The 24,031-nt window shown below is 42.0% G+C and overlaps 2 protein-coding genes and 1 long non-coding RNA gene across 3 annotated transcripts; 1 reads left to right on the forward strand and 2 right to left on the reverse strand.

Moving 5' to 3' along the window:
• Positions 1-1,478: 1,478 nt before the first annotated feature.
• On the forward strand, positions 1,479-23,253 carry LOC119495960. Its single transcript, XR_005208599.1, has 3 exons — positions 1,479-1,522; positions 2,597-2,602; positions 23,137-23,253. It is a non-coding gene; the product is annotated as an uncharacterized LOC119495960 (long non-coding RNA).
• Positions 2,939-4,632, reverse strand: LOC119495956 (tripartite motif-containing protein 16-like). Its single transcript, XM_037782900.1, is given in 2 exon segments — positions 2,939-3,223; positions 3,226-4,632. Coding segments are annotated over 2 exon segments (1,677 nt in total). The 5' UTR covers positions 4,618-4,632.
• Positions 11,380-13,074, reverse strand: LOC119495959 (tripartite motif-containing protein 16-like). The gene has a single exon (XM_037782904.1). It carries the CDS (start codon positions 13,057-13,059, stop codon positions 11,380-11,382), a length of 1,680 nt encoding a protein of 559 aa, XP_037638832.1. The 5' UTR covers positions 13,060-13,074.
• Positions 23,254-24,031: the final 778 nt, after the last annotated feature.

Here is a 24,031-nt window from a genome sequence, read left to right on the forward strand (position 1 = left end):
TTTCATGTCCTTCAGACTAACAGCTAGATGTGAAAGCTTGGTTTGGATTTTGATTGAATGAGTTCAGGCTGTCAGATTGGTGGATTAATATCCTCAGACCACTCTAATACTGAGCACTCCTGACCTCTTGTGGTCCAAGTCGGCGCCTTCTGAGAGAATCTCCACATGTTCAGCAGTCAATATACGGAGACGGAAGCACTTTCAAACACAAGAAACGATCACAGGAAAAGTATTTCACATTATTTTCGTAGATAGTACCACCTGCTGACCAGCAGTCATTCCCAAGCTGCTGCTCTGCTGAGCATTACTCAATCACAATATCATCTGATACTGTTTAATGACAGCAGCCGTACTGTGTGATGGGCTACGCTGACATTTAAAATGAGTGATCACAGGAGGCAACAACAGCTTTTCTTATTGCCACACAGCCCTCACTGGGCGGCTCTATCCCCAAGAGCTCTGTTTGGGGTGAGAAAAACGGCAGCCTAGTGAGGACGGAGCCCCAAACTGAGAGAAAAATATGCACTTGTGAATTTTTACGGGTTCATTTGGACAAAGACTACTCTATATACATTATTCAAGACACTCAGACAGAAGACAGTGTGGGGTAGTCCAGAAATTAAACAGTAAAGTAAAGCCACCTCTACACACAACAAACAGCGAAATCCATCTGAGAATAACTAATAATAATTCATGTTAAATATGAATAATGTTGTGGGATTGATCCTTATTTCATGGGATATTTTGGGATTTATACATAATTATTACATACATATATATATATATATATATATATATAATAAAATAAAAAATAAACAGACTAAGCATTGGAATAGTGATTTGGATGTTGAATACCATGAACACCAAATAAGTTTGGATCCAGTGTGATTTCCCAACAAATTCTATTCTTTTGCTGGTTAAAAACAGCTGACTGACAACAAGGAGTTATCAAAATAAACTGTCCTGAAATATTTAAACAGCTTTATAATAATTTTCTCACATATTTAACGATCTACTTTGAAGCATTTGTGACAAAACGGTTCAATTTCAGGACGTCATCCTGATCCAAAGCAGCCTGGAGCTTTGTATGACACCCTGGAAAAAAGACAGGAAGAAAAGACTTAGTTCATTCTTGTTTATTGATTATAGAAACGTTCAGTTTGTTCACACATCCCATCAGTAAAGTCTGTTAAATGACTCTTGTTCAATGATTTCACGTACAGATTAATTTTCATCCACACAATCAGTTTGTTTGAGCAGAATCTCAGCGATGTAACAGAGAATAATGATTTCCTTATTGATTATGATCATGATAATTACAGTTTTCATTAAACATCTTAGTATCTCGTTTGTACGTTGATCTGGACGACAACATTTAGACTGCCAAAACAAATAAATGTGATCCGAGATAACTTTACAAAAAGTGGTGAGAACAGAATATCTACAGTATGATAAGAAATAAATCACTGGACCTTCCTTTAAGACCCGTGCAGTGGAAGAGAAACAACAACACACACATACAGTATATATATATATACACACAAATATTCATCAAACATTTAGAGCACAGAGAAGTTTACATTTTCACACAGAGAAATATCAGTTCAGGTGAACAAAGATCATCATGAGCAGTGAAACAGACACAGGAAGGAGCCACCTGAAGACACTCACACATTTACAGAACAACTCATGAGATGGATCGTGGTCAGGATGTGAATTTGTGGCTAAATTGTTACACAAATAATCAGTGGTTATGTCTATAATGTTTTGTGAACAGTTTTTTTTCCCACTTATATCTTAATGTTTGATTGAAAGACAACTTATAATGAAGCAAATTGCATTCAGTAATAGTAAATGGTAACATTTACTAGTCAGTATATTATACATTTTATACAAGGTGAAAAGGTATCAGCATGACATACAGTATGCAAGGTTAACAGTATTTAATTTCTTTATTAAAGCATGTGTATCAAAAGCATTCATCATATAAGTGGTGTGCAACAATATATACATACTTACAAAGTTTATGTCATCACTGACGTTGTTGCCGTGTTTACTCCTACATGGAGTGTTAATGGAGCAGCTGCATAGCCTGGCACTGATCGATCCGGACTCCATTCAGAAAACAAGCATTTTAAAAGTTGTTTGCTTGTCGTCTTACGGACAGACCTGACAAAGCATTAATTCAGACTGTTTACTAATCAGCATCATGATGTAGTTATTTCGGCTTCACTTTTGATCCGTTTACAACAACGTCGCTGTCGTATTTATGCCTTGATGACGTTGTGTTGAGTGTTGATGGAGTAGCTACAATGTTAGCATAGCCTGGCATTGATCGATCCGAACTCCATTCAGAAAACAAGCATTTTAAAAGTTGTTTGCTTGCTGTGTTGCGGACAGACCCGACAAAGCATGAATTCGGTCTTTTTACAACTCGACATCATAATGTCGTTATTTCGGCATCATTTTGAACCGTTTATTGATATTAAATCACAGCACAGTGTGTTTATTTTGGGTTCATACCGCAGTAGCGACGTGTGGCTTGTTAATGTGCTTCATGCTTGGTGTGAATGCACGGTGGTAACACAATACGAAGCACAACGTAACGTAACTTAAACGAACATAAACAATAGCACATGCACAACAACAGCACGATGTAATGACTCAATGAACAGCTGACACAATCCCCAGAAAACATAAACACTGAACTGTTCTCCAGCTTTTCATTTAGAAAGAGCAACAACCAATGAGGAACCTGCAACAGTCGCTGATGAATCCTGTAACTTCATCACTCAGTCAGTCAGGCAGTGACACACTTTAGTGTTTGTAGGGCTGGTCCTCTGCGGTCCAGACACAAATCAGCTCTGCAGCAACAATGATGGACACCAGAGAAGTTTAAGAGTTAAAACACAGAATTTAACCCTTAAAGGACTTCTGTCTATTTCAGTTTACACAACTCAGCAGTGTTTCCATGACCGTAATAAAGCAAAAGTCCAGCATAGAGAGGCTCAGTGAATGTGGTCTGGACTCTGTGGAGGAGAGTCATGGTTTCAGAGATGCTGTAGAAAGACAGAATACCTGCACTGTGATCCAGGTACACTCCTACTCTGGAGGACAGAGGACCTGAGACGGGGGTTTGGATATTGTTGTACCAAAATATATAACTGTTTTGGTTACAACGTAACGCCCAAGATTTGTCATTGTATCCAAAGCAACATTCATTCAACCCCCCCCTGCTCTCCTGATACTCTTGTATGTGACTGCTACATAAACTCCTCTCCCTCTCCACTCCACCTCCCAGTAACAACGTCCAGTCAGACTCTCTCTACTCAGGACCTGACACCATCCAGTGAATCTGTCTGGGTGACTAGCATAAGACTGTTGTTGTCTCATACATGTTGCTTTTCTGTTCCCCTCAGATAATAACAGCCATGTGTTTGCTGTGTTTGGATCCAGTGTGATTTCTCGTGGATATTTTAAGAATCCAGCTCTGGTCTTGGGCTCTGGTTGTGACAGTAAAACATCCACTTCAGTCCCTGTCTGTGAGACGTTTGTCCATTTCTCTCTCAGAACGTCCTGTAGTTTATCTCTGACTTCTGACACAGCCGCCGTCACGTCCTCAAAGTAGCTCAGAGGACGGATATTGATGCTGGATGAGTGTGTAGATTCAGTGAGCGGGGACAGTGAGGGGTAGTTGAGTAAAAACTGGTTGTGGTCCTCTGTGTGTGACAGCAGCTTCATCTCAGCGTCTCTCCTCTTCAGCTCAGTGATCTCCTGCTCCAGCTTCTCCTGAAGCTCTTTGACTCGACTCACTTCACTTTTCTGCTGGGATCTGACCTGCTGCTTCACATCACAGCTTCTTTTCTCCATGAGACGGATCAGCTCGCTGAAGATCTTCTCACTGTCCTCCACTGCTTTATCAGCAGAGCGATTGACAGCCTCCACCTCCTGTTGGAGCAGCTTCACATCTTTCTCTCTGTCCTGGATCCTCTGCTGGATGTTGAGACGACTCACCTCCAGCTCTCTCTGCCTCTCGGTCCTTTCTGCTGCAGCTGAGACGGTGTCGTGGCCTTTATGTTCATCCACAGAGCAGAGATAACAGATACACTGCTGATCAGTACGACAGAACATCTTCATCACCTCGTCGTGACGAGAGCAGATGTTCTCCTGGAGCTTCTTGGAGGGCTCCACCAGCTTGTGTTTCTTGAACGGAGCTGAGTCATAATGAGGCTGGAGGTGTTTCTCACAGTAAGAGGCCAGACACACCAGACAGGACTTGAAGGCTTTCAGTTTCTTCCCAGTGCAGACATCACAGGCCACATCTTCAGGTCCAGCATAGCAGTGATCAGCAGGAGCAGCTTGGAGTCCAGTCTTCTTCAGCTCCTCCACTAAAACTGCTAATATGGTATTTTTCAGCAGGACGGGCCTCGGTGTGAAGGTGTGCCTACACTGAGGGCAGCTGTAGATCTTCTTCTCATCCTCTCCATCCCAGAAGCTTTTAATACAGTTCATGCAGTAGCTGTGTCCACAGGAAGTAGTCACCGGATCCTTCAGTAGATCCAGACAGATCGAACAAGAGATTGCTTCCAGGTCCAGCTGAACTCCTTTCTGCGCCATTTCACCTCTCAGTAGCAACGACTGTCTGAGTTTCACTTCCTGAGAACCGTTACTAGTTTGAGCTCTGATGTAATCATCATGTATTATGTCGGTTACACCCACCTTCAAACTGTCGATCTGAAGGGGAGGGAACAAGGAAATAAGAGGACCGAGTGTAGCAGTCTGTGTTTGAGAGCAGGAAGAAGAGGGAGGAGTTATCAAGCTATGATTCATTCCAGGACGAGGAGCAGCACGACTGACTACGTCCCAAATCACATACTTTTACTTTTTACTTTTAGTACACTGCAGCTGCCCTTACAAAGTGCGTACTGTTGCATGCAGTATGAATACAATATATCTGCTGTGCAGAGGATTGTGGGTCAGAACAGCCAGAAAATCATGCTGGCTTTCATACTGTAAAATGTGACCAGATGTAGTAGGACATCCTGGTATTTTTGGCACACTGCATTTGACATACTATGTATTGGGACATAAGAAATCTTTTTTTCTGGCATACTAAGTAGTTGTCAACACTTGTCAAACTTAAGTACAAAGTTTTTTCCAGATTAAAAGATTTACTGAAAAAAAATGAAAAAAATAAATCTAAATGTCATGTAATAGCGGGGCAGCTAAGCTGAAATATTCGTAACAATTGTGCATTTTGCGATAAAAGCAACAAATTTGGCACAGATGTAGGGTTATATGTCATGAAAAGATATAGATATCGGGGCGCTGCCAATTCGGCCCCTGACGGACGTGGCAGCCTTTTTCCAAAATGGCCACAAAATAGGTGCTTAATATTCCAAAACTTTGCAGAAAACTGATTTTATGACTCTTGATGATTTCCAAGGTGCGTTCAAGCTGATGAGTTCAGATGTCAGAAGATCACAGACATGATTTTTTTACCTCCTCATTTTTTTAGGGTACTTTTTAAAAGCTTTTAACCTGAGAAAAACATGAAAACCAAATAAAAGGAGCATGGTCACTTCAGGGTCAAACTTCACCCCTATGCCTTCGTGGTAGAATGACAACCAATAAAGCAGTAAAACTGACAGAGATAATGCTGGATACATTTCTTGGTCGCCAGTAACCTCTAATCACAGTTAAAGTGATACTGAACTTTGGTAGAACCTTGGGTTGTATTGCTAGCAGTAAAACTAACAGAGATGACATGAGAACATTTTAGTTTGAGTAAGAACTTCAGGTTCATATGACAATGTTTTATTTTTGCAGTGGCCTTCAAATCTGAGCAAAGGAGCTGCTATTTGTCCGGTCTCTAACCTGTGACCAAGCTGACTTGGTTGAACTTATAAGGAAACTTAGATCAGTCTCCTGTTGTAATACAGGGTTAAAGAGACACATAAGCTTATCCACCACGGCAGGGTGCCAACTCCAGTAGGATTCATTTCTTTGTTTTATTTTTTTGATATGCAATAGCACTTTAAAAACATGTATATACTGTTGTATAACAGCAAACGCTGGACGGGTTACAGCATGATACAAGAACTGAGGAAGCGGGTTGCTGGAGGCGAAGTTTTACCAAAAGAAATCCAATTAAATATTCCATTGCCATACTGCAGCACATTGTTTACACTTTGGGATCCTCAAATTTGATTGAAATTTGATTAAAGTGCGCACGTTGTTGGTTTGCTTGGTTTTGCGGAGCGTTTCAGACGGAGGTAGAATACAGATATATTCAGGCAGACAGTATGAAAAATAATGTTGCATTGTTAGGGAAAACATAGGACTGAACGTTTGTGAATGAGGGGATAGATGGACTGGTACCACGGGACATTTTAGAAAATCTTCTTATTTTTCGTAGGTCTTGCGCTGATCAGCCACCACACCTTACCAGGACATTTTCCGTTAAGTTAACCATCAGGGGGACAGGGGGAGGGACGCAATTGCGGACCAGGGGAATCTTAAAGTTACTCCCGAAGGATAACCACAAAAATCGCAAGCGATTCAAAGGGAGAGGGGAAACACCAAATGAAAACAGGCCTAAAAGGAAGGCTCCCTACACTCAATATAAGTTGAAAAAACTAAAACTAAAACACCGCTGCCAAGCAGCTGACTAGAACATAAATGAAACAAAAGAACCAGCGAAGGCAGGCCACACAGACCTAACCCACTCTAAGAGACTCTGAGAAGAGAAGAAGCTAAATGGTGAGTGAATCCCACAGATAGGTTGACGTGGTACTTCTGCAGATTCACACACCCCTATACAGATACAGCAACAACAAGACAGCACTCTCACTACCTCTGACAAAGAGACAATGGGCCTTTCCCATTTCCAATTTTATAAGGCTCGATTCCTCTCCTCGACTCCTCTCCTCGCGTCTTAGTCCCGCCCACGGGAGATGCGAGCGGAGGATGCGAGGAAGAGACACGAGGAGAGAGGAAGAGAGGAAATATGTTTTTAGAGACATGAGACGTTGTTTCCTCTGAAGCGTCACGTGAAGCGGCGTCCGTTTCTGATGACAGCAGCAGCTGATCACAGCTGGATCAACTGTCAGTTGGCTTTAACAGCTGTTTATGTCTGAACTGATCTAATACTAATAAAGACACTAAAGTTATTATCAGTGGTAGAGCAGCAGTGTTTCCTCTCTGTAGCCTGTTACCTGTTTAACAAACACCTGCACATGAATTACAGCTGCAGTCTGTATTTCTACTGTGGACTGAGTCCTGCTTAGAGGACCAGGAACCATCTCTACTGGCACAATAACTTTATATTATTAATTCAATATTAGTGTCTGTATTTATTGATATTCTTACACTAGAAATTATGTATTAGGCTGAATGTTTCAGGGAAAATGTAAATGATATAACTCATATCAAACCCGATGCTGAGGAATTATCAGCCTCATGTGACTGAATGGAAATGAGGATAAATGATGTAAAAGGTGTAAAAGACAGACCCTCCTTCTCTCTCTGACTTTAACTGTAACTTAATACAAGTTAATGGGGGGAAATAACAGATCATCAAAAGAAAATTCTTTCTAATAAATGAAGAAAGTTGATTGAGGTCCGTTTGTTGTCAGGGCTTATAAAGCCCTTTCAGTAACAGACTCCTTTAGCAGTGTGTGAAGCAGAGATCCTGCAGGTCCTTCTGCTGCTGGAACACTTTACCATCAACATGGTCCGTTTGTTGTTCACACCTACAGTTAACACAGATTATAACTAGATGGTGAATCAGAAGACAACTAAACTATAAAACATTTAATCTGTGATCTGTCTTCACTCCGGTATAAAACTCCAGTGATGTTGACGTGTATCAGATCAAACCGATCGGCGCAGCATCCAATGAAGAAACGATATACAATAAGGGGGCATGTTTGTCGGTAAAAAACTTCCGTGAAGGATACCCTGGAGGATACACTGGTGTATCCTCACTCATGGCTCCTCCGGCAAGCCTCCTTGATCCTCGCTCCTCAAGATGCATTTTAGGAATTGGGATGTCCTTCAAGATGGAGCGCTGAGATCGATTTCCGGGTCACAGCCAGAGGATCGAGGAGCGAGGAGACGAGGAGGCAAAAAATCGGGAAATGAGATGCAGCTAATGAGTCAGCACCTGAGTACTGAAACCAGGGGTAGATATAGGCTTCAACCACCTGATCCTCATCAGGGACAATTAGGCTCCACAGCTGGCTCTGCTCAGAGATAATGAACCCAACCAGCCTGCTGAGAGGCAAGTGACCCTCAAATTAACAGACATTTCTTCAACCCCTAAAATGGAAATTTCTGTTGATTTACAGGATGTCCTCCGTACCATTCACGGGGACATCTGTTAATCCTAAAACGGAAAATTCTGTAAATTTACAGTATATCCTCCGTACCGAGCCAAATAACAAGCCCAACCTCTACATTCTGGAGGGAAAACAGACGCTAACGCTAGCATTTGTACGTTACTTATCGGTCTTTGCGGACCGCCTGAGGCTAAAACTGGGGCTAACTCTACCTGACATCCACTGAAGTCTAAAATATGAGCGTTGGTAAAATGTAAACTACAATACCAAACTTAAGTTAGTCTCAAAACGAGTCAGCAAAAATATTCCTGGCGTATCTGGTAACGTTAACAGTTGAACTAAACAACAAAACAGCTTTCCAGCTAAAACGACACTGAGCTCAGTGTCCTGATGACATTCATGTTCTTCAGACTAACAGCTAGATGTGAAAGCTTGGCTTGGACTTTGACTGAATGAGTTCAGGCTGTCAGATTGGTGGATTAACATCCTCAAACCACTTCAAAACTGAGCACTCCTGACCTCTTGTGGTCCAAGTCGGGCGCCTTCTGAGAGAATCTCCACGTGTTCAGCAGTCAATATACGGAGACAGAAGCACTTTCAAACACAAGAAACGATCACAGGAAAAGTATTTCACATTATCATCGTAGATAGTACCACCTGCTGACCAGCAGTCATTCCCAAGCTGCTGCTCTGCTGAGCATTACTCAATCACAATATCATCTGATACTGTTTAATGACAGCAGCCGTACTGTGTGATGGGCTACGCTGACATTTAAAATGAGTGATCACAGGAGGCAACAACAGCTTTTCTTACTGCCACACAGCCCTCAATGGGCGGCTCTATCCCCAAGAGCTCTGTTTGGGGTGAGAAAAACGGCGGCCTAGTGAGGACGGAGCCCCAAACTGAGAGAAAAATATGCACTTGTGAATTTTTACGGGTTCATTTGGACAAAGACTACTCTATATACACTATTCAAGACACTCAGACAGAAGACAGTGTGGGGTAGTCCAGAAATTAAACAGTAAAGTAAAGCCACCTCTACACACAACAAACAGCGAAATCCATCTGAGAATAACTAATAATAATTCATGTTAAATATGAATAATGTTGTGGGATTGATCCTTATTTCATGGGATATTTTGGGATTTATACATAATTATTACATACATATATATATATATATATAATAAAATAAAAAATAAACAGACTAAGCATTGGAATAGTGATTTGGATATTGAATACCATGAACACCAAATAAGTTTGGATCCAGTGTGATTTCACAACAAATTCTGTTCTTTTACTGGTTAAAAACAGCTGACTGACAACAGCTGACTGACAACAAGGAGTTATCAAAATAAACTGTCCTGAAATATTTAAACAGCTTTATAATAATTTTCTCACATATTTAACGATCTACTTTGAAGCATTTGTGACAAAACGGTTCAATTTCAGGACGTGATCCTGATCCAAAGCAGCCTGGAGCTTTGTATGACACCCTGGAAAAAAGACAGGAAGAAAAGACTTAGTTCATTCTTGTTTATTGATTATAGAAACGTTCCGTTTGTTCACACATCCCATCAGTAAAGTCTGTTAAATGACTCTTGTTCAATGATTTCACGTACAGATTAATTTTCATCCACACAATCAGTTTGTTTGAGCAGAATCTCAGCGATGTAACAGAGAATAATGATTTCCTTATTGATTATGATCATGATAATTACAGTTTTCATTAAACATCTTAGTATCTCGTTTGTACGTCGATCTGGACGACAACATTTAGTCTGCCAAACAAATAAATATGATTCGAGATATCTTTACAGAAAGTGGTGAGAACAGAATATATATCTATCTATCTATAGATAGATATATATACAAATATTCATCAAACATTTAGAGCACAGAGAAGTTTACATTTTCATGCAGAGAAATATCAGTTCAGGTGAACAAAGATCATCATGAGCAGTGAAACAGACACAGGAAGGAGCCACCTGAAGACACTCACACATTTACAGAACAACTCATGAGATGGATCGTGGTCAGGATGTGAATTTGTGGCTAAATTGTTACACAAATAATCAGTGGTTATGTCTATAATGTCTTGTGAACAGTTTTTTCCACTTATATCTTAATGTTTGATTGAAAGACAACTTATAATGAAGCAAATTGCATTCAGTAATAGTAAATTGTAACATTTACTAGTCATTATATTATACATTTTATACAAGGTGAAAAGGTATCAGCATGACATACAGTATGCAAGGTTAACAGTATTTAATTTCTTTATTAGAGCATGTGTATCAAAAGCATTCATCATATAAGTGGTGTGTAACAATATATACATACTTACAAAGTTTATGTCATCACTGACGTTGTTGCTGCCGTGTTTACTCCTAGATGGAGTGTTAATGGAGCAGCTGCATAGCCTGGCACTGATCGATCCAAACTCCATTCAGAAAACAAGCATTTTAAAAGTTGTTTGCTTGCTGTGTTGCGGACAGACCTGACAAAACATTAATTCGGTCTTTTTACAACTCGACATCATAATGTCGTTATTTCGGCATCATTTTGATCCGTTTATTGCAATTAAATCACAGCACAGTGTGTTTATTTTGGGTTCATACCGCAGTAGCGACGTGTGGCTTGCTAATGTGTTTCCTGCTTGGTGTGAATGCACGGTGGTAACACAATACGAAGCACAACGTAACGTAACTTAAACGAACATAAACAATAGCACATGCACAACGACAGCACGATGTAATGACTCAATGAACCGCTGACACAATCCCCAGAAAACATAAACACTGAACTGTTCTCCAGCTTTTCATTTAGAAAGAGCAACAACCAATGAGGAACCTGCAACAGTCGCTGATGAATCCTGTAACTTCATCACTCAGTCAGTCAGGCAGTGACACACTTTAGTGTTTGTAGGGCTGGTCCTCTGCGGTCCAGACACAAATCAGCTCTGCAGCAACAATGATGGACACCAGAGAAGTTTAAGAGTTAAAACACAGAATTTAACCCTTAAATGACTTCTGTCTATTTCAGTTTACACAACTCAGCAGTGTTTCCATGACCGTAATAAAGCCAAAGTCCAGCATAGAGAGGCTCAGTGAATGTGGTCTGGACTCTGTGGAGGAGAGTCATGGTTTCAGAGACGCTGTAGAAGGACAGAATACCTGCACTGTGATCCAGGTACACTCCTACTCTGGAGGACTGAGGACCTGAGACGGGGGTTTGGATATTGTTGTACTGAAATCTATAACTGTCTTGGTTACAATGTAACGCCCAAGATTTATCATTGTATCCAAAGTAACATTCAAGCGACTTCCCGGTTCTACTGATACTCTTATATGCGACTGCTACACAAACTCCTCCCCCTCTCCACTCCACCTCCCAGTAACAACGTCCAGTCAGACTCTCTCTACTCAGGACCTGACTACACCATCCAGTGAATCTGTCTGGGTGACTAGCATAAGACTGTTGTTGTATCATATATGTTGCTTTTCTGTTCCCCTCAGATAATAACACATGTGTGTTTGCTGTGTTTGGATCCAGTGTGATTTCTCGTGAATATTTTAAGAACCCAGCTCTGGTCTTGGGCTCTGGTTGTGACAGTAAAACATCCACTTCAGTCCCTGTCTGTGAGACGTTTGTCCATTTCTCTCTCAGAACGTCCTGTAGTTTATCTCTGACTTCTGACACAGCCGCCGTCACGTCCTCAAAGTAGCTCAGAGGACGGATATTGATGCTGGATGAGTGTGTAGATTCAGTGAGCGGGGACAGTGAGGGGTATTTGAGTAAAAACTGGTTGTGGTCCTCTGTGTGTGACAGCAGCTTCATCTCAGCGTCTCTCCTCTTCAGCTCAGTGATCTCCTGCTCCAGCTTCTCCTGAAGCTCTTTGACTCGACTCACTTCACTTTTCTGCTGGGATCTGACCTGCTGCTTCACATCACAGCTTCTTTTCTCCATGAGACGGATCAGCTCGCTGAAGATCTTCTCACTGTCCTCCACTGCTTTATCAGCAGAGCGATTGACAGCCTCCACCTCCTGTTGGAGCAGCTTCACATCTTTCTCTCTGTCCTGGATCCTCTGCTGGATGTTGAGTCGACTCACCTCCAGCTCTCTCTGCCTGTCGGTCCTTTCTGCTGCAGCTGAGACGGTGTCGTGGCCTTTATGTTCATCCACAGGGCAGAGATAACAGATACACTGCTGATCAGTACGACAGAACATCTTCATCACCTCGTCGTGACGAGAGCAGATGTTCTCCTGGAGCTTCTTGGAGGGCTCCACCAGCTTGTGTTTCTTTAACGGAGCTGAGTCATAATGAGGCTGGAGGTGTTTCTCACAGTAAGAGGCCAGACACACCAGACAGGACTTGAAGGCTTTCAGTTTCCTCCCAGTGCAGACATCACAGGCCACATCTTCAGGTCCAGCATAGCAGTGATCAGCAGGAGCAGCTTGGAGTCCAGTCTTCTTCAGCTCCTCCACTAAAACTGCGAACATGGTGTTTTTCAGCAGGACGGGCCTCGGTGTGAAGGTGTGCCTACACTGAGGGCAGCTGTAGATCTTCTTCTCATCCTCTCCATCCCAGAAACTTTTAATACAGTTCATGCAGTAGCTGTGTCCACAGGAAGTAGTCACCGGATCCTTCAGTAGATCCAGACAGATCGAACAAGAGATTGCTTCCTGGTCCAGCTGAACTCCTTTCGTCGCCATTTCACCTCTCAGTAGCAACGACTGTCTGAGTTTCACTTCCTGAGAACCGATACTAGTTTGAGCTCTGATGTAATCATCATGTGTTATGTCGGTTACACCCACCTTCAAACTGTTGATCTGAAGGGGAGGGAACAAGGAAATAAGAGGACTGAGTGTGTCCGAGCTGTCTGTGTTTGAGAGCAGGAAGAAGAGGGAGGAGTTATCAAGCTATGATTCATTCCAGGACGAGGAGCAGCACGACTGACTACGTCCCAAATCACATACTTTTACTTTTTACTTTTAGTACACTGCAGCTGCCCTTATAAAGTACGTACTGTTGCATGCAGTATGAATACAATATATCTGCTGTGCAGAGGATTGTTGGTCAGAACAGCCAGAAAAGCATGCTGGCTTTCATACTGTAAAATGTGACCAGATGTAGAAGGACATCCTGGTATTTTTTGCACACTGCATTTGAAATACTATGTATTGGGACATCAGAAATCTTTTTTTCTGTCATACTAAGTAGTATGGTAGTATGGGTTTTGGAACGCACAGTATGTTTCGTCATTTACAAACGGAGCCTCGGTTCAAACCTGCTCCACATTTGAAAACATTTCAGTTTTCAGCTGTAAAATATTTCTTGGCTCCTCAGGCTTTGGTGATGGCTCCACATTTCTCATAAACTCTTCCTCACCCGGGACAGGAACCCGGTGTGGGCAACGGACCGCTGTATGGGCAGCCGTTTACAGACAGGCTAGTGACACCTTACACACACTCCTGAGGCTGCAGTGATTGTTTTTAAGAAATCTCATAAGCCATTGTTTTACTCCTTAATTTTTCATTTCATACAACTAGTGTAGTAATAATAATAATAATTTATATAACACTTGTCAAACTTAAGTACAAAGCTCTTTCCAGATTAAAAGATTTACAGAAAAAAAAATCTAAATCTCACGTAATAACGGGGCAGCTAAACTGAAATATTCGTTACAATTGTCATTTTGCGATAAAAGCAACAAATTTGGCACAGATGTAGGTTTATATGTCACGAAAAGATATAGATATCGGGACGCTGCCAATTCGGCCCTTGACGGACGTGGCAGCCATTTTCCAAAATAGGCGTTTAATATTCCAAAACGTTGCAGAAAACTGATTTTATGACTCTTGATGATTTCCAAGGTGCGTTCAAGCTGATGAGATCAGATGTCAGAAGATCACAGAAATTATTTTTTTACATCCTCATTTTTTAAGGGTACTTTTTAAAAGTTTTTAACCTGAGAAAAATGTGAAAACCAAATAAAAGGAGCATGGTCACTTCAGGGTCAAACTTCACCCCCATGCCTTCATGGTAGAATGACAACCAATAAAGCAGTAAAACTGACAGAGATTAACGCTGCATACATTTCTTGGTCGCCAGTAACCTCTTATCAAGTTTCGTTTCAAGTTTCAAGTTTCAAGTTTCAAGTTTATTTGTCATATGCATTTAAAAGTACAGTGTAAGTACAGTGAATGCAATGAAATGCGTTTTACCCTGGCTCTCTCTCAGCCCTTAAAATCTATAAATATTTTAGTACAGTTGATAAATACTACAATAAATAAGAAAATACCTAAGAATAAAATTATAAAACAACCTAAAACATCCATAAAACAATCCACAGCTCTGCATTCATTTAGTGCTACTGTTCAGTAGTCTGACTGCCTGAGGGTAAAAACTGTCTCTGAGGCGAGAGGTCCGAGCTCTAATGCTCTGTAGGCGCTTCCTTGAAGGGAGAAAAGAGAAAAGTGTATGTGCTGGATGACTTGTGTCCTGCATGATACAAAGTGCTTTCTTCCTGCAGCGAGTGGTGTAAATGTCCTGTAACTGTGGTAACGGTGATCCAATAATTTTTGATGCTGTTTTCACTGTCCTCATCAGGAGTTTGTGGTCATATGATGTAATGTTGCCAAACCATACTATACCATGTTTCTTTAAACACCTCAAAAAATACAGTCTCTGTTGTGCCATTTTTGTGACACAGCTGATGTGCAGGGCCCAGGAGAGGGAGTCAGAAATATGGGTGCCTAGGAACTTGAAGCTGTTGACAATTTCGACAGGAGTGTTATTTATATTAACAGGTGATTGAACAGTTTTAATTCTCCTGAAGTAAATTATAAGCTCCTTAGTTTTCTCCGCATTCAGGGACAGATTGTTGTTGTGATACCACATGATCAGGTTCCTCACTTTGTCCCTGTATGCCATCTCATTGTTATTTGTAATGAGCCCTATCACTGTTGTATCATCTGCAAATTTCACAACGCTGTTTGTATGATGTTTAGCCACACAGTCATATGTGTACAGACTATACAGTAAGGGACTGAGACAGCAACCTTGTGGAGCACCGGTATTCAGAACTGTGGTAGATGAGTAACTGTTTCCTACTCTTACTGTCTGAGGTCGGCCTGTCAGAAAATCTTGTATCCACCTGCAGATGGAATTACAGAGGCCGTAGTCTGTCAGCTTAGATACTAGAAGAGATGGTATGATTGTATTAAAAGCACTGCTGTAATCAACAAACAGCATTCTGACATATGTGTTTTTTCCCTCCAGATGTTTTTTAGCAGTGTATAAAGCCAGTGATACGGCATCATCCACAGCTCTGTTAGACCGATATGCAAACTGTGATGGGTCAATATTGGCAGATATGTTGTTATTTATGTGTGCCTTAACCAGATGCACAAAACACTTCATTATCACTGATGTTAAGGCTACAGGTCTAAAATCATTCAGACAAGATGCAGGTGATTTCTTGGGCACAGGCACAATTATGGATTTCTTAAAACATGTGGGAACCACACAGAGAGACAGTGACAGGTTAAAAATGTCTGTAAAAATGAGGACCCGAGGTGTAATGCCATCTGGGCCGGCAGCTTTGCCTGCTTTTACACATTTAAAAACTCTGCACACATCAGCCTCTGTCACCTGATGTGTTGTCCCACTGAGTGTGCGTGTATCCGCAGCGAGAATTTGTCCCTGTGCTGGTGGCTCCATGACATGCTCAAAGCGGGCATAGAAAGTGTTCAGCTGGTTAGGGAATGAAGCGGTGGTGTTAGTGAGGCCACCTGGTTTTGTTTTATAGCCTGTTACGGCTTTCAGGCCCTGCCATAAGCGCCTCGAGTCCCCGTCGTTACTGTTTCAATCTGTTCCGTTCTTCACTAACCATACAGACTGGACGGTTAAAGCATTACAGTTGCTTACTTGTGACTTTATTCAGTACGACAGTCCACATGTTAATTCAGCTCCAGCTAGCGTTACTTTGTCTGTGTCACACTCTAACAGTTCCCCGGAACAACAACAACTAGGAACCAACAATCCTATTGTTACATCTTTTCTTTTTTTTCTTTGAAGTAAAGTCTCTTACTCAAACTAAGTGACCAATATTATAATTAAAACAAAAAATGTAGATTCTCAACATCAGTCAGAATATTAATTATTAATACCACTATCACTTGGAAACAAATAAAATTATCCTCTCTGGGGTACTGTGACACTTAAACGTTATCTTTACAGATATACATAACCAAACATTGTAATAAAATAAACTGTGCATATACATTACACTTTTCTTTCTCCTCTTTTTTTTTTTTTTTTCTTTCTTTAGCTTAACCCTCTTTAACATTGTAACAAAACAAACAGCAGAAATCACATTTTAAACATTACTCCTTTCTCAGAGGCCTTGCCAGAGTCCAGAAACCCTGCTTTCCTCACTGAGTAAAGTCTCTCAGATAGTGAGGTCTGGTAACCTGACGACCTGACCTGGTAGTGACAGGGTGTTGGTGTCCCACCTGACCCCGCTCTACCACTTCCGCTTGTGGTGTCTGTACCACAGTCCCGGTTTGTGTAGGTGTGGAGGTTGTATCATGGTTGCATCTGAGGTGCCGACGATTTCTTCTCAGAACACCACCTGACTCCAGTTTCACCTCATAAGATCTATGGCTTACAGGTTTCATCACCTTCGCCGCTCTCCAGACCTTATGTGGCTCGAAAGGCTGAACTCTCACACTGTCCCCTTTTTTCAGAGAGTCCATGTCTTTTGCAGTGCGGTTGTAGTATTTTTCTTGTCGCTGTCTATTGTGTATCAGTCCATGTGCGTTGTCTGTTATCTCTGGCTCCAACAGAGTGTCCCTGGTAGGGAGCAGAGTCCTTGTCCTCCTAATCAGAAGTCTCTGTGCCGGGCTTGTGTTGAGACCTTGGCTCGGTGTGTTGCGATGGTCCAGCATAGCCAAGTATGGATCTTGTCCCGCAGCCTTAGCTTTCAGCATGAGACGCTTGGCTGTTTTCACTGACGACTCAGCTTTCCCATTGCTCTGAGCATATCCAGGCGAGGATGTCCTGTGTTCAAATTCCCACATCTGGCTGAATCGCTGAAACTCCTGAGATGCGTATTGTGGGCCATTATCTGAGATAACAACATCTGGTATCCCATATCGTGCAAAATGGGCCTTTAGCTTCCTGATTACTGTACTACTCTTTGTGTCTGGTAGATAATCTATCTCCCAAAAGTTGGAATAGTAATCTACTGTTATCAAGTAGTCCTTGTTATTAAAGAAAAACAAATCGGTACCCACCTTGGCCCAGGGTCTGTATGCCATGTCATGAGGGTGTAATGTCTCTCTTTGTTGCTTTGGGTCTACTGACCTGCATATGTCGCACTTGGAGATGAAAGTCTTTATGTACTCATTCATTCCTTGCCAATATACACATTCCCTTGCTCTCCTGAGACATCCTTCTCCCGTGACCAACACATCATCTGCAATGATGTGTATTCCAGGTAAGCCTTCCAGCGCTTGCATGAGCTTCCTCTGGAAGACCTCTGGTGCTGGGCTTATTCCCATCGGCATTCTCAGCCAACGGAACCGGCCAAATGGGGTGGCGAATGTGGTGAGGTAGCTTGACTCTTCCTTTAATTTCACGTGCCAGAAGCCGTGCTTTACATCACAGACTGTGAATACTTTAGCCTTTGATAACTCTGGGAGGATGTCATCAATTGTAGGGAGGGGAAAATGGCTCCTTTTGAGTGCCCGATTCAATGGTTTTGGATCTATGCAGATCCGCGGTTTCCCGTTCGGCTTTGCCACTGAGACCATACTGCTTATCCAGTCTGTGCTCCGTTCCACTGGTGCAATGATCCCTCTTTTCTCCAGATCCTTGAGTTCCTCTTTAAGGGGTGCCATCATCGAAACTGGCACTCTCCTTTTTGGCAGTTTTACTGGTGGCACACTGTTGTCTATTTCAATGCTATATTCACCCTCCAAACATCCATCACCGGTGAATACATCTCCAAACTCACTCTTGATTTTCTCCATCGTCATGTGTTCGTCACTTTTTTCCTCATTTGTTACAGGACACCGTTGTTTTTTCACGATGCTGTCAATGGCCAGGATATTCTCATACTGTACTTTAATTAACTTCATGGCCTCACTGGCCTTCCTGCCCAGTAAAGGAGTCCTGCTGTTCTGGTCCACCACTTGAAACTCCAGCCTGTACAGTTTGTTGTTTCTGGGGTTTCTGATCTTGACCTTACATTTACCAAGCGGACATAACCTGGTCTTATTATACATCGCAAGCACTTTCTCTGTGTGCTCCAGTTGTGTGTCTGGGTTTAGGAGATGTACGGGGATGATGTTGCAGGTGGCTCCACAGTCTATCTGGAAGTTAACCAGTGTTTTGTCCATCATCATTCCTGCAAAGAGTTGCTGTCCTTGACTATGTCTCTCTTTCACTTGGTTTATTGTCTCATTGTCCCCATATACTTCTGATATGGTCATAATGTCCTCACATGTATCACTGTCATGTTCTGAGACAACATGCACTGCCTTATATTTCCTGCTGTTCTCTGCTCTTGATTTGCACTTTGCAGCAAAATGATTGTCTTTCCCACACTTTTTACACTTCTTTCCAAAAGCTGGGCATTTTGTCTTGTTTCTCTCATGTGTTTTACCACAAAACTTACAGCAGATTTCATTGTCTTTGCTTTTCTCTCCGGCGTATTTCAGTGCATGAACTTCCTCCACTGTCAGTCCTTGCAGTGTTTTGCTGTTCTCCCTTGATAGCTCAGCAGCTCTGCAAATTTTCAGGCATTTGTCCAGTGTCAGATTCTCCTCTCTGAGTAATCTCTCCCTCATCGCAGAGCTACTTGTTCCACACACATCTCGATCTCTTATTAGTGTGTCTTTAATGTCTCCAAAGTTACAACTACTGGCCAACACTCTCAAGTCCGTGACATATTTGTCGATGTTTTCTGCTAATCCTTGGTTCCGCACTAAGAATCTGTATCTCTCAACAGTCTCGTTAACTTTTGGATTACAGTGTCCGTCAAATAGCGCCATCATTGAACTCACTGTTCTCCTCGCCAGCGTGTCCAGGAGCTCTCTTCCACTCTCTCCGATGAGGTAATAAAACAGCTTGACTTTTGTACTTTCCTCAGCATCGGGCATGGTAAGGTCCATGTACAGTGAAAACTCCTCCTTCCAACTCTTCCATATCTTTGCAAGGTTGTTGGAGTCCAAAATCAGTATTGACGGAGGTTTCAGTCCTTCCATCTCGACGTCAGCTATTTTTCTCCGCTCACCGTTGCCGTGTTCGGTTAGCCTCTTCAATGCTAATGAGCTAGCTAGCAGCACTTATCCTCATTTAACGGCTACTAAACTTTAGCACCGCTGCCACCATGTTTCAATCTGTTCCGTTCTTCACTAACCATACAGACTGGACGGTTAAAGCATTACAGTTGCTTACTTGTGACTTTATTCAGTACGACAGTCCACATGTTAATTCAGCTCCAGCTAGCGTTACTTTGTCTGTGTCACACTCTAACAGTTCCCCGGAACAACAACAACTAGGAACCAACAATCCTATTGTTACAGTTACAATGTTGTTCAAGTTTGTCCCGGTGTTGTTTTTTGGCTGACTTGATGGCCTTCCTAAGCTCGTACCTGGCTTCCTTATAACGCTCCTCATCACCTGCTTTGAAGACGGTGGACCTTTCTTTTAGTCTCAGGCGGACATTGCTGTTAATCCATGGTTTCTGGTTTGGATCGGAGCGGATGGTACGAGTGGGAATACAGGTGTCCACACAGAATTTAACATAGTCAGTAACTGTATCAGCGTACTCACTCAGGTTAGTAGGATCTCTGAAAACTGACCAGTCAGTGGATTCAAAACAACCCTGGAGTTTGAGCTCTTCCTCTGCTGACCAGCACTGGACTGACCTCAGGGTGGGTTTCTCCCTCTTTGCCTCCTGCTTGTAAACAGGTAGCAAGAGCACGGAAGAATGGTCTGCTTTCCCAAAGTGAGGCCGTGGGATAGACCTGTAAGCTCCTTTTATGGTGGAGTAACAGTGGTCCAGAGTCTTGTTGCCCCGAGTGGAACAGCTGACGTGCTGGTTATATTTCGGTAGCACTGATTTAAGGTTGCAGTGGTTAAAGTCCCCCGCCACGATGGAAATGGCCTGTGGGTGCTGGTTCTCGTAGCCAGTGATAGCGCCATGGAGCTCCTCCAGAGCTACTGCAGCGTTGGCTTGGGGTGGGATGTAGACAGCGGTTAGCAGGACAGAGGGGAATTCCCTCGGTGAGTAGAAAGGCCAGCACTTGATAGTGAGGTGTTCAAGAACCAGTGAACAGGAGTAGGTAATTACCTCCACATCGGTGCACCACGAGTTGTTCACTAGGAAGCACACGCCGCCACCCTTTGACTTGCCGGTCGCGTCCCCCGAGCGGTCCAGGCGATGCACGGAGAAACCCTCCGGTTGTACGGCGCTATCTGGAGTGTCCGATGTTAGCCAAGTTTCAGAAAAGCCGAACACACTACAGTTCCTCATGTACCGCTGGACGCTGATACGGCAGTGGAGCTCGTCTATCTTGTTGCCAATGGATTGCATATTGGCTAGCAAAATGCTCGGGATGGGAGGCCGAGTGGGCCGCGCCTTAGTCTCACCAGTAGCCCGCCACGTTTTCCTCGTTTGCGCCTGTGCCGGCGCTTGTAGCCGGTGTACCAGGATACCTCCGATTTAACAATGTCTTTCAGTACCGCAGGCGCTGTGCAGAAGTTTGGAACATTTTGTCTGATGTCCAGTAGAGTCTGACGGTCATAAATGACTGCGGAAGATGTAGATTGTGCTGAGAAACTAATAACTAGAGCTAAAATAAAGAGAAGAGTGAGAGAAGCTCGTAGCGTGTCGCCATCAGTCGGCGCCATATCTCTGGTTTCTCCCCCAGCAGGCACACTGCGGTGTCAAGAGGTCAAGAGGTCAGACAATCTCCATTAAGCTCACTGCAGTGTCTGAACTACTGTCCATCGGTCACATTTTCTACAGAAATCTCTGGATCAAAATGAGCATTCACAGTAATGATAGCGATGATGAGGTTCAGGACCGCTAGATCAGCATCTGACTGTGATATGGCTCAGTGTCCTGATGACATTCATGTCCTTCAGACTAACAGCTAGATGTGAAAGCTTGGCTTGGACTTTGACTGAATGAGTTCAGGCTGTCAGATTGGTGGATTAACATCCTCAGACCACTTTAATACTGAGCACTCCTGACCTCTTGTGGTCCAAGTCGGCGCCTTCTGAGAGAATCTCCACGTGTTCAGCAGTCAATATACGGAGACAGAAGCACTTTCAAACACAAGAAACGATCACAGGAAAAGTATTTCACCTTATTTTCGTAGATAGTACCACCTGCTGACCAGCAGTCATTCCCAAGCTGCTGCTCTGCTGAGCATTACTCAATCACAATATCATCTGATACTGTTTAATGACAGCAGCCGTACTGTGTAACAGATGAATGAGTTCCTCCGGTCACCACGTGAGCCCAAAAGTCGAAAGAAGCTTCGACCGGACGAGAGTCTGGAGGTTCATGCACCATCACTTAGTGTCGTTATAGTCAGGGGGTAGAATGTGGCTCTACAGAGCCTGTATATGCTTTTAAGTAGTTTTACAATATATCTAATTCATGATAGCGTGGTAGAAATGCTGACATTTAAAATGAGTGATCACAGGAGGCAACAACAGCTTTTCTTACTGCCACACAGCCCTCAAGAGCTCTGTTTGGGGTGAGAAAAATGGCGGCCTAGTGAGGACGGAGCCCCAAACTGAGAGAAAAATATGCACTTGTGAATTTTTACGGGTTCATTTGGACAAAGACTACTCTATATACATTATTCAAGACACTCAGACAGAAGACAGTGTGGGGTAGTCCAGAAATTAAACAGTAAAGTAAAGCCACCTCTACACACAACAAACAGCGAAATCCATCTGAGAATAACTAATAATAATTCATGTTAAATATGAATAATGTTGTGGGATTGATCCTTATTTCATGGGATATTTGGGGATTTATACATAATTATTACATACATATATATATATATATATATATATATATATATATAATAAAATAAAAAATAAACAGACTAAGCATTGGAATAGTGATTTGGATGTTGAATACCATGAACACCAAATAAGTTTGGATCCAGTGTGATTTCACAACAAATTATATTCTTTTGCTGGTTAAAAACAGCTGACTGACAACAAGGAGTTATCAAAATAAACTGTCCTGAAATATTTAAACAGCTTTATAATAATTTTCTCACATATTTAACGATCTACTTTGAAGCATTTGTGACAAAACGGTTCAATTTCAGGACGTGATCCTGATCCAAAGCAGCCTGGAGCTTTGTATGACACCCTGGAAAAAAGACAGGAAGAAAAGACTTAGTTCATTCTTGTTTATTGATTATAGAAACCTTCAGTTTGTTCACACATCCCATCAGTAAAGTCTGTTAAATGACTCTTGTTCAATGATTTCACGTACAGATTCATTTTCATCCACACAATCAGTTTGTTTGAGCAGAATCTCAGCGATCTAACAGAGAATAATGATTTCCTTATTGATTATGATCATGATAATTACAGTTTTCATTAAACATCTTAGTATCTCGTTTGTACGTCGATCTGGACGACAACATTTAGTCTGCCAAACAAATAAATATGATTCGAGATATCTTTACAGAAAGTGGTGAGAACAGAATATCTATATATATATATCTATATATATATAGATATATATATACAAATATGCATCAAACATTTAGAGCACAGAGAAGTTTACATTTTCACACAGAGAAATATCAGTTCAGGTGAACAAAGGTCATCTTGAGCAGTGAAACAGACACAGGGAGGAGCGCCACATGAAGACACTCACACATTTACAGAACAACTCATGAGATGGTCACGTATATGATCAGGATGTGAATTTGTGGCTAAATTGTTACACAAATAATCAGTGGTTATGTCTATAATGTCTTGTGAAAGGTTTTTTCCACTTATATCTTAATGTTTGATTGAAAGACAACTTATAATGAAGCAAATTGCATTCAGTAATAGTAAATGGTAACATTTACTAGTCATTATATTATATTATTTTATACAAGGTGAAAAGGTATCAGCATGACATACAGTATGCAAGGTTAACAGTATTTAATTTCTTTATTAAAGCATGTGTATCAAAAGCATTCATCATATAAGTGGTGTGTAACAAAATATACATACTTACAAAGTTTATGTCATCACTGACGTTGTTGCTGCCGTGTTTATTCCTAGATGGAGTGTTAATGGAGCAGCTGCATAGCCTGGCACTGATCGATCCAAACTCCATTCAGAAAACAAGCATTTTAAAAGTTGTTTGCTTGCTGTGTTGCGGACAGACCCGACTAAGCATTAATTCGGTCTTTTTACAAATCGACATCATAATCTCGTTATTTCGGCATCATTTTGATCCATTTATTGATATTAAATCACAGCACAGTGTGTTTATTTTGGGTTCATACCGCAGTAGCGACGTGTGGCTTGTTAATGTGTTTCGTGCTTGGTGTGAATGCACGGTGGTAACACAATACGAAGCACAACGTAACGTAACTTAAACGAACATAAACAATAGCACATGCACAACAACAA

This window comes from Sebastes umbrosus, chromosome 10, assembly GCF_015220745.1.
Source record: "Sebastes umbrosus isolate fSebUmb1 chromosome 10, fSebUmb1.pri, whole genome shotgun sequence".
NCBI lineage: Eukaryota > Metazoa > Chordata > Actinopteri > Perciformes > Sebastidae > Sebastes > Sebastes umbrosus.

Excerpts from the sequence above, each read along its gene's own strand:
- LOC119495959 (XM_037782904.1), bottom strand. The coding sequence starts at position 13,059 with ATGGCGACGAAAGGAGTTCAGCTGGACCAGGAAGCAATCTCTTGTTCG.